The sequence below is a fragment of the Zosterops lateralis genome, assembly GCF_965231275.1.
Source record: "Zosterops lateralis genome assembly, chromosome: 1".
NCBI classification, from domain to species: domain Eukaryota; kingdom Metazoa; phylum Chordata; class Aves; order Passeriformes; family Zosteropidae; genus Zosterops; species Zosterops lateralis.
The window spans coordinates 143,104,258-143,115,772 of record NC_139762.1 but is presented as its reverse complement, the minus strand read 5'-3'; the positions used below and the strand labels follow the sequence as shown (position 1 = coordinate 143,115,772).

Genomic DNA, 11,515 nt, shown 5'->3' with positions numbered 1-11,515 from the left:
TGGCAGGGAGGCGATGGCGCTCCCGACGACGTGAGCGAGCCCTCCCATCACATGACGGCGCCGGCTGATGAGGCTGTTCCGCCCGCCCCGCTGCCCGACGCTGCCGCCCGCCCGCCCCTACCGCCGGCCGGGACAGCCGCGCTCGGGAGCTGCGGGGACCAGGTGAGCGACCAGGGGGCTGTCCCCGCCGGGCCCGGGACAGGACTCTCCGGGCGGGGCGGGTGCGGGGCCGTGTCCCCTGTGCGGGGCTGCCCGGCACAGGCTGAGGCGGCCGGAGGGCCCCGGCAGTGCGGGGCGTCCTGCGGGGCGGGCCCCGCTCCCCACGGCCCGGCAGGGAGGGATCGGCCACAGATCCCCGGGCAGCGCCTCACCCAGCGCGCCGGGACACTGATCCCGGTGCCCGGAGAGCGCTGGGCACCTCTAGGAGCGAATAATGCTTTTTTTTCTTACCTCTGCTTCATAGTGTGAGGTATTGAAGCTTTGAAAGTTTAGGTGATTTCTTCAAGTGTTAAAAATAGGGAGCAGAATAGAAGCTGTAGGGTTTTTGGTTCTTTATCCTGCCTGGACCATTTGAAAAAAAAAAAAAATGCTCTCGATAGTCTCCCATTCAGCGTGGAGGTTGTTTTCCAGAAGTGAGAGGGCTGGGGGTTGCAGGTATTGAGTGCTTTGGTGCATCCCTTGAAGACCTTCCTGGCAGAAAAGAGTGTGTTGGAAACACTGCGGTGAAACCCATTCCAGCGAGGAGTGTGTGCTCTTTCTTCTCTTGGCGGGTAGAATGGACAGCTCCAAGCTGAACTTGGAGAATTCACTTAGGAAGTTCAAGAGTGAGATCTTTGCCTTGGGATCTGTAGGAGACCCGAGGAACAGCTCAGAACAGCCGGCTGGGAAGTGGTGGGAGAACAGGGCCTGTAAGCCCTGAAGTGGCAGAGCAGGGAAGATAAAAGGAAAACAAGACATGTGCCAAACATGCTCCAGTTCCGGGGGTTTAGAAGCTGCTGTGACACTGCTGGATCCTGGGGTGCTGACCATCTCTCTGTTTTGTTTTTCTTTCTCTGTTTTTTTTTACACCTTCTTCTCAAAATATGTCATAAGCCGGACCGAAAAATTCCAGTGTGTTCTTGTGTCTGGAGAAGTTAAAGTGCGCTGAGCTAAAGTCATCCTTATTTTGTCTGGATGTTTTAAAATTTGCCAAGTACCTTATTCTACTTGAATATTCTAAAGTTTGCAAGTAAAAGTTGCTATTTTGTCTCCTGGTAATTTGTTGGTTTTTTTTCCCATGCACTGCTGAGGGTATATCCCACTGCTTTCCCCTGTCAAGTAGGCTGAGGCATTATGGGATTATAACCAGTTTCTAATAAAATAATCTTCTATTCAAAAACAAAAAGGAAAATTCATCCAAAAGAAATTACTTTCCAAAAGACAAATTTGGGTGAACCTACCACTGCAATGATATGATTTAATGTCATAACCAGTAACTTCTGCTCCTGTGCAGTTTGCTCATGAGAATGAAGGAGCGTTTTTAACTTTTCACTGTTGTTTGTTTTTTTTCAGATTCCTGCTTTCACAGTGTGTATCTGTGAAATTTCCAAAAGAACAGCAGGCTTTCTCAGTGAGGTTTACCAAGTTCAAGAGGAGAATTAGGCTCTCTGTGTTAACTTTGATGCACAAAATGGGCTCAGAAAGATAAAGCTGCAAACATGATTTTATGTGACTATTCAATAGTGTATGTTTGGATCACAGATGTTCTAGACAAACAGTCTTGCTAAGATAGCAAACAAGTATTCAAAAAAAAGTTAAATAATGTACTATCTGAAGGAGTTTGTTATTAAATCTTCAAGAGGCATTATTTTTCTTTACTTTCAGGGAGTTCTGTAAGGAACTTTTCCTTTGTCTTCTGTTGTCAGCTTGACAGCCTCTAGCAGTCACAGTCTTCTGTCAAGGAGAGCATGAGCTGATATGACAAGAGGTGTAGTTGAAACCTGCTGCATCTGTGGAAAGATGAACCTTTAGAAGGGGATAGAAGAGAAGATAGATTTGCATGTAATTAAGAAGTTCAATTTGTGGTGAGGTTGAACTGTTGTTAAAATGTTGCTGGAAGCACATGACCTAAAGATAATGTACTAAAAGATAGTGTTGACTGGCCAAGCACATTTTATAAATGGAAAAAAAAGGAAAATTATAGGAAATAAACATTAGGAGACAGCAGGTATTCAGGTTTCATAGTCTGCGTGGTACTTGCGAGGAATGTGGCAATGTTGTTCAGGTTAGGGGGAGCACAAGGTGTAGTTCTGGAGTCTCAGGGAGAGCAGTAGAGAGAGACAGCCTTAGGTATACAAAACTTGGGAAAAGCATGGTGCTTTCTATTTAGATGTTTTCCAGATTGCTGCTGTATTATAGCCTGTTAAAGGCAGTTACTGCTAGAACAACTCTTACCCTTCTGGCATACCCCAAATTTGTGGATTCTGTTCTCTATCTCCCCCAATGGCATCTCAATATAGTTCTTGAACAGACTAATTGTTCTTTACATGGACTAATGCAGCAATCCTGTCCATCTAAGAGTTCTGCTTTATTATGTCTGGTTTTCTTTTATTTTTTTTTTTGGTGTATCAAAAGCTGAAGCAGAATTTTTCTATTCTGCAACTTGAAGTATGAAATTCTGCCCACCAGGTTCGTGTTTCTCACAGTAGCTATATGTTGTCTGTCTTCTTCAAAGCATGAAGAAGGAAGAGCAGAAATTGGAGGATTTCTGAGAAGAAACTGATGGATGTGAGCAGTGTGGATAGGCACAGCATAAGCAAAAGCACTTGAAGGTTCTACTAATAAGAGAGCAGCTAATTAATCCCCACAAGGGTGTAGGCTGTGGGTGTGTATTGCAGAGCCAGAGGGTGGAAAGGAACATAAACAATGGTACTTGTGTGACTTTCTTTTGTGCTAATGGAACATGAGTACCAAAAATTTGTAGCATCTTTGGCAGAAGTAGTTAGCATGTTTAAGGTGGGCTTTTATTTAAAAATTATGCTAGATGTTTTACTCTTTAGTGTGTTCTTAGTAGAGAGGTCCTTTGCTTGATTATTTTTTCCAAGGGCCAACTGCTGGCGAAACTAAATTGAATGTGAGAAATTATATTTCTTCCTAGCTTAATTGATTATATGCTTAGATAACCTAGCCAAGTTTTTGGACATATGGGCTTTTTTGGATCTTCTTTTGGCTCTGCAATAGAGCAGCAGCTTTCAAGCAGACATAATCGTGGAGTTTGAGTTTCACTGTGATTTAGCAGTAGAAATGAGCAGAGGAGAACTGCCAGTTGCTTTTAGTGGTGTAGTTCTGCTTAATACTGAAGAGGAGGTGAATTGAAAACCTGTGATGAACTGGGCTTTCACTGAAATTACTGACGTCTTGGGAGATAAGTTTTCATCCCTGCTTCCTAGTGCTTCAGTGATTCTGTTGACACTGCCTTATGTTTAGCTATCTATTAGAAATTACATTTTCCCTCCCAATTTTTTTGTGTGCAAACTGCTTTTAATGTGTGTGTTCTCCCTGTTATTTCCAGAGTACCAATTTCATGATGTCAGGTGGTCCAAGAATCTCATTCAATGCAATCGATTCTGCTCTTTCTTCTTTGAAAAACTGCCAGTCCTACATCGACTCTGGAATGGATGTGGCTACTCAGGTTGCCCTTGACCTTGTGGAAAGTTTTAGTAAGTATATTCTCTCTTGTTTTGTGTCCTGAATCTGACAGATGAGTCCCAGACCTATATATTTTGACTTAGTTACTTACTTGTTAATATCAATCTTTATTATAGCTCTTCTGGCTTGGCTGGGGTGCTTTCATTACAATCATTTCACGTAAATGAAAGATTTAATTTCAATGATAAATTCAGTGAGAATGTAAATACCTGGCAACCATTGTTCCTGCTTTTGTGACACCCAGGACTAAGTGTGCTCCAGTGATTGTTACCCTACAGTTTTGTAGAAACTTTAACATTGCTGAATGAGATGGAGAAGGCCCCTTAAGTGGGTGAATAAAGTGAGTTTTCATTCTCATACTGCTTCTTTGTGTGTGTTTTATTTGACATTCAGAAAAGCATGTATTAAAATGATGTTAAAGATTTTGAATACAAAGCTTGAGACACCTGTTAGGAGATGCAGTTTTTTAAATGCTGTCTCTCCTGAAAATCAGGCCTTTTTTAGGGTGCTTCAATTTGGACATTTGCAAAGTGAGGTATTTTAAGTCTAATTACTGCTGACAGTCTTGTAATTGCTATTTCACAATGAAAGGAGCACTGCAAAGCTACTTTTCAAAGACAAACATTAGCTGACCCATTTAGATCTGTGTTAATGTTTTCACTAGGGAAAAATAAAAACTTTAAAGCTCCAAACCCCTGATAGTTTTAATAAAGAGTGAAGAGTGGAGAACAAGAATCTTCTGAAAGAAAAGTTCTGCTGTTCATGATAAATCTTGCACACAACTAAGCCAAGGAGATTACATACAATCAAGAGTAATGTTTTTCTCATTGACTAGTGTGATAGTTCTCTCTCCTTTCACCTTTTTTATCCATACTGCTGTTAGAGACAATTGACATGTCATTTTTAGCAGGAAGAGGAAATGGAAAGCTTGTCTGAGCAGTCACCTGGGGATTCCCTTTGACGTAAAACACGTGTAACCAGTTCCATTTCCCTTCTGCTTTAGCAGTCACCATCTCTCCTACTTTGTCGTAAGTAATGCATGGAAGTACATTGAATATATTGAATTCTTTCATCCCCAAGACCGCAGAAATTAATTAAACACAAATTAAAAGTTTTTATTAATTTCACTTTTCAGTAGAAGCCCCTGTTGCATTCCTATTGGGAAGGGTGTAAGGCAACTTAAGCTCAACTGTGCAGGTCTGCAGTTGCAAGTCTGTGCCTTGTACTCCTAGGAAATGTCTCTTCCTCATTTAACTGCTTCTGACACATTAATCTTTAATTAAAAGCTTGAAATTATTTTGTTCATTTAAGTCAGTAACCAAAAGGACCATTTTTAGCATTCTGTCCTGAGAGGAGAAGATTACTCCTGATGAAATACCTGGTTACAGTTAAGTTACAACATGTGACTGGAAAACAGCTCCCACCTTGAGCATAACACGTTTTATTCTAGCAGAGGCAACTTTCCTGTTGAATCAGGGTTGTAGAAGTATCAAGCACAGTCTATTATCATAGTCCGTCCCGTTGCACTACAGAGAAGGTATTCCAGAGTTGTAGGATTTGTAGGTCATACTTCTTTGATCTTCTGTTCCTAAACTGCAGTTTTTACCTACAGCAGCTGTCTTCTTCACTCTTACCCCTTTCCTTGCAGATGTGTTTACATGGAATGAACAAATAGTGAAGGTCTTCACTTTTGTAAGGTTTGGTTTTCATTCCCCTGCCTACTCTGCTTGAACTTCAAGTTCTTTTGCTTCTTACAGAATGCCATCAAGAAAGATACCAGGCTTCTGTGGGATGACATGCTTTGGTAAATTCTCAGTGTTTTAGAATTAGCATCATCTGATCTGCAGGACTTGACTGTTCAGCTCTTACCTCCAGCTCACACATGGCAATTTCTGTTTCTAGAACTGCTGCTCATCTATCCTACTTTGCCTTCATGTTCTGAGGCAAAATACTACTTAAATTTTGAGACAGAGTTAGATAATACTCTGTGTTCTTCTTCCGGTCACATTTGCAATTTGCTTTAATTTCCTTTGCAAAATTTGACTGTCCAGCTTTTAACAGGTTTCATTGCCAGGCTTTGTGGAAGCAAAGAATTCTCTTGCAACTGTTTAGTTTAGTTTACAAGCACTTTTTCTGTGGGTGTGTTTTGTTCCTTCAGTTTTTCATAATGGATAATGCTGTATTTGTGAATAGTAACAAAATTTTTCATAGCAAGTTCATGAGAAAAATTACATTTGATTCTTAAGATAACTGAAAAGACAGCAAAGTTAGTTCAGAGAGTGATTTTTCCTCAAACAAAATCCTGAAAACATATGCTGTTAAATGTATTCATTAAATTTTTATTTTGTTCTACTCCTGTATAATTTTATTAAAGAAATTACTTGTGTTCAGTATTTGGGTCATTGCTCATTTATGCAGTTGTACAATCTCTAGAAAAATAAGGCTATAATTAATCAGGCTATAATTAATCATGCTATTATTAATAATAGCAACAGTGTGCAGAATAATTTTAATGTATCTGATCATGGAAATCTCTTATTTTTTACAGGGTTTTATTGATGTCCATGAAGTTAAATTGTTAAGATTTCCCTGTCAATTGAGAACCTGCTGACTTTCATCATTGAGCATTGGTTATGAGCATGTGCTGGCAAAGAGACAGAATTTTGAAAGATCCTGGAAGGGGTTAAGGATTTGTATCTAGAGAGGAAAATCAGTTTCAGCAAGCTGAAGTGAAAGGGAAACAGCCAATTTAAAAGCTCATTTTATTTAATGAGTGAAAAAGAAAGATAAATCTTTTGTCTTTCTCAGTCCTCCTGCCGATTATCTTTTAGATACTGACGTTGTCTAATGGTTGTATTTTTCTCTTCTTTAAAGAACACCGTTGTTGTATAGAAGCGTTTTGAAAGTTACTATATGAATAAATGATGTAAGCAAAAAAACAGACTGTGCACACTTAGTTTCAATTTGTCCTGCCTGTGCTCAAAATACTCTTGGACATTCTGTGGCCCAGCCTAGTAAAATACTGAAGGAAAGGACACATTGATATTTGTGAGTGGTCCACCAACCTACCCAGGGTCTGAATATTTTAAAGCCAAAGCACATGCTTATAGCCTTTGCTGAATTGGAGACCTAATAGATTTGAGAATTTGAAGATGCCATGGTTCAAAATCAGTTATAATGCAAATAAAATCATCTCAGTTCTACTATCATTTGCAGCTTCCTAAATCTTGCCTCATTCTGGTTTTGAGCTTTAGTAGTGTGTGTGCAGAATAAGAATTCATTAAGTCACTTGTCACAAGTACTTGTTTGGCAACATCTCTGAATTGTCATGCTTTGAGTATTGAACTTTGAGCTGTGTGTTGACACCTCTGCACACAGAGGAACAGGTGTTAGCACTGCTAATTTAACTTCTCTTGGTCGCTGAACTGTCTTTACTTACCTACTTGGAGTAATTCTATAGAGTTAGAAAGCACTGATGAACATCCATGACAAATACTTCAACAATAAGTTTTAGTCTCTGTTTTTGGAATTAGTGAAACCTACAATTCCATGTTGACTGATATGCTGATTATGGTAAGAATATACTTGCCCAGGACAAATCTGGCATATCCATGACAGACATCCATTCCCAGCTTTGCTCAAAGCTTTTGGTTGTAAATTTGGTCAGTTTGCTGAGGATGGCAGTTTCAGGTGACTCTTCAGCAGAACTTTCTCAAGAATATGGGATTGTAAAGTGTGGAGAGCTGTGGATATTGAAATGAAGAAATCTAACTCAGTCATTTCCAAGCTTCCAGTCCAACAGCTGCTCTTAGATGGGGTGTTACTTTTGTCTGGGTTGGAGTCAAAGCTGGGAGGATTGTCCAGTACAAACGGGAAATAAAGATAAGAATTTCTTAGCATAAAACTTTTTGAAAAGCATTTAAAAGATGAGCAGTTAGGGTTTTGTCTAATTAGCTGAATGGATTTTCTAGTAGAAAGCAAGATGCTTCCTTGATGTCTGGGACATTCTTCCAACCACAGATCACTTTCCCACTGTGAAGTGTAGAGGCCATGAAGTGTGGAATAGCTATTTTTGTGAAGCAGTTACTGCAGATGAATTCTAATCTCACTTGAGGAAAAAAAAAAGAGCTTCCTTTTCTTAAAAACTTTCTGAAAATGTCATGGTCAGCTGCTGCCCCTGGGTGTTTGCCGTCTGTGTCACATAGCAGTGATCTTCCTGTAGCACTGTCAGGATCTGCTTGAGAATTCCTCCTGTTTTCTTACCATCCTTTGAAGGGTTTTTCTGCTCCCCACTGTGTACAGAACAGGCTCAGGGGTCTTAAAAATGTTTGTGATACAATTCTGTGTCATGTTCCCCAGATTAAGTTAGAGTTACAGCTCTGACTTTTTATTCCTGTCTGCTCATTGCATAACCTGCTCCTTCTGCCAGCAGAGTTTACCTCAATTCTGTCTGCTTAACTCATTTGTCTGTTCCCCTTGTCCCAGGGCTGCCTCTGCTTTTCTTCATGTGTGCTGCACTACATCTCAGATGTGCAATGTCCTCCTTTTCTGACTGCTTTCTCATCTCCAGCTGATTGAGATCCACTTGTGTCATCGTGCCTGTTCCGTACTAGTTAAACAGTAGCTGCTAATGTAGGATCTTCTTTCCATGTGGATTTAACCCTGTGAGAATACCCACATTACTTTGACTTACCTGACTGCTCACTTAGTAGGGTTTTAACAAGAACAGCTCTAAATGTTGCTGAGGGTTGTTGACATAGGAAGAAGTGTGGAGCATACAGAGGTGGCAGTTAGCCTTGTTTTATGAAGTTACTGCCAGCTTTTTCATAGACAGTTGGATGAGTTTATATGGAATATCCACTGTTCTTTGCAGTGACTTTCTAAACCCATTGCAGCAGCCTAAACCAGTCAGACTTGAGCATTGTAAGTTTGTTCATCCCAGAGAGAGGGACCCTTTCCATCTAAGTTCCTCTGCCATTAACCTAAACCATTCTACTTGGAATGGTATAAACTCCAGTATGAAAATGGACTCTGTAGCTGTGCTTGAATATCAAATGATTTAATTTGTTTTCTTTGTTCTTTTTTTCCCTAGCTTATTTTTCCTTGGAAATTCACATGCAGGACTCCTGCAGTATCCTACCATAGCATGAATCTTGACATTGACAAAGTTCTTGTGCATGAAATGACTACGATGTAATTGTTGTGGGATCTGGAAATCAACCTGCTGACACACCTGTGCTTCTAAAATGTTTATGGTCTCTTAGTTTCCATGGTTTTAGAGATCATTGTGCTTCATAAAAATAATCAAAACATAAGGTACTTGTCCTGAGAACAGGCTGTAGGAAATAGGCTGGAATGACACTTTGTGAATTGCTGAAATAAGAGGTGTGAGCATGAAGGTCCTGACTGAGGAAATGAGCAGGATAAACTTTGCCTTGCTGCCCTGTTCTTGTCCAGGCAAGATAAGCCATGTCAAGATGTTTTTTTGCACATCCTGCCTTCTATCACATGTGAACAGTGGTTTGGTCAGGTCTCCACCTCACAGTGGCCTCGTAATGGTCAAAGCTGTGCTCCTTGTTGCAGGGACTATTCAACAGAAATCAGACTTTGGTTTTCACTCTTAAGTCCTGAAAACACTACAGGTCCATGTATATGTGAAGGTGCTTGTGAAGAGGTAAGAGTAGCAAACAGATTTATATGCACTGTAGGAATACAGGTTTTTCTTGCTGGAGAACCTAAGTGTAGATTTTCTGTTTTCTTGTTGGAGAATGTGAGTGTAGAATGTCAAAGTCCATCCTGGAGATAAATGGCTTTTCATTGACACTTGCTATACAGAAATGTTATCTAGTTATGAGGAGGTACTGTAGAAAGTGAAGAGAGGCCAATGATGCATGAAGTTCATCCTTCTGTGTTAGACTCTGTTAGATGCTTCCTGTGAATCTGCAAGAATTCCCTCATGATACTATGCTGTTCACAGAGGAAGTTTTATTCTAACCGCAGGTTTTTCTCTGCCAGAAGCTGTTTGTTCACTGATCTGCTTTGTTGCTACACCAATGTCTGTGGTGCTGATTGGTGACATGCACAAACTCAGTGTAGGCACCAAAATTACATCTTTCTTGGGGAAGTTCTTTTCTGTTGTCCAAAAGAAGTTTGTATTTTGTGGTATGGGAAATAAAATGTTCCAGATTCTCTTTCTCAAAAATACTAATTTTCCTTTCCTTCAAATCCCTCCCTTAAGATTAATCATTTTAGTAAAGATATGCTTTTAATCTTAATTTATGCTTCTGTTGTGCTGTGCTTCTTGTATTGTTTTACAGGTATTTAAACTTTCAGCTAATAATGAGAAAGATATGGGGTTTTGAAGTGGGTAAGTACATGGTTACACTTGGAGTATTTCTTCAAGTAATTTTATTCTTTGAAACAAGAAAGACTGGTTGAGTTCTTGTGAAATGCTTTTCTGAAAACAAAAAGGTTACATTTTTGCACTGTGCTCTGCGGACAATGTAAGGATTTTGAGAAGAGACAGTTGGGTTAATTTTTTTTGTACCTCTCTTTACTTACAATGTTTCTATCCAGCACTGATGAGCCCATTGCTGGAACACACTGGTTGATTCTGGAAGCTGTTCTTCAAAGAAGCAGTCCAAAAAAGGAGAATTTGGAAATGTGCCTTGTTTCAAAATCTGGAAAAATATGACTTGTAATAAAAGATTTTTGTTCTTTTATATTTATCCAAAACCACTCTGACTGTAGTCTGTAATCTTCCAAAGTGGGAAGAAACAAATATGTAGTGTTGTTACTATTTCCTCACTGTAATTTTGACTGCAAGAAGAACACAGTGCAGTGAGGGGAAAGCTGCTATATTAAGCTGTAACAAGCTATATTAAGCAGCTATATTATTGTCTTTAGCAGCGTGTTTTTGTTCTGGTAGCTCTTTTTCAGTTTGGATGCATCCAAGTATCTTTGTTTCTCAACTTCAGCAGTTTTAAGGACAGAGAAACCATTAGGTGGCAGCAGAGGCTTTCCTTTTTGCTTCACCTGCTGTAGCACTCGAGCTCGCTCCTGGAATGGATCTAGAGGTGTTGGTGCCTTTTCACTGCACTCTTGCATTCAGTGACAATAAAATATAAATGGAGGATTAAGATTAATAGAAAGAAAATTTATATTATGAGATCAATACAGATCATTGCATTTTATACATTTATTCTTGCGTGAGGCTGCTATGATCTAGAGAGTATTATTCAGAGTGAAATCCAGGCTTGATTTAAAGCTTAGCTTGCTGAATTAGTGTCCTTAGTGTGTTCTTATGGAAATGTACTGACAGTGTGCACCTGAGCAGGAGGTCAGAGCTGGACAGTCCCAGGTTTTGTCAGAGCTCTTATGTGTGGTCAGATGAAAACTGCACAGTTTTATTTCACAGATTTTGGTGGGTGGTATTTGCATTGTGTCTGATGTCAAATACATGCATATGGATGTGCAAATATTTATTCCAGTTTCTTATGTATTTTTCTAAGGCAGTGGGTAGTTTTCTCCCTCAAAGGTCATTGTGAGTCAGAGAGATTTGCAGTCACCTGGTGGGTTACCTCATGTACCCATAGTGACTATAAATTTCTCTGTCCTAGACCTCATAAAAATCTCAGTAGTCTTCAAAATAGATCATAAGTGGGATTTAAATGCTGTAAAGACCTTTTTGGAGACCCTCTGTGTAGTAGTGATGTTAACCTTGAGAGAATGAGTGGGCTTGCAGCTGTGAGTTATAGGCTTGAAATTGCTGGGTGAGGTTCTTTGGCCTCTGCTGTGCATGAAATCAGAACAGAATGATGCTGATGGT

At 39.9% G+C, this 11,515-nt stretch overlaps 1 protein-coding gene across 1 annotated transcript in view; it reads left to right on the top strand.

The window, feature by feature from the left end:
- Positions 1 to 12: 12 nt before the first annotated feature.
- NSMCE2 (NSE2 (MMS21) homolog, SMC5-SMC6 complex SUMO ligase) overlaps positions 13 to 11,515 on the top strand; it is a 125,456-nt gene continuing 113,953 nt past the window's right edge. The window contains exons 1-2 of the mRNA XM_083855053.1: positions 13 to 162; positions 3,551 to 3,698. Coding sequence (XP_083711179.1) covers positions 52 to 162; positions 3,551 to 3,698 — 259 coding nt within the window. The 5' untranslated portion in view covers positions 13 to 51. The remainder of the gene's footprint in view (positions 163 to 3,550; positions 3,699 to 11,515) is intronic.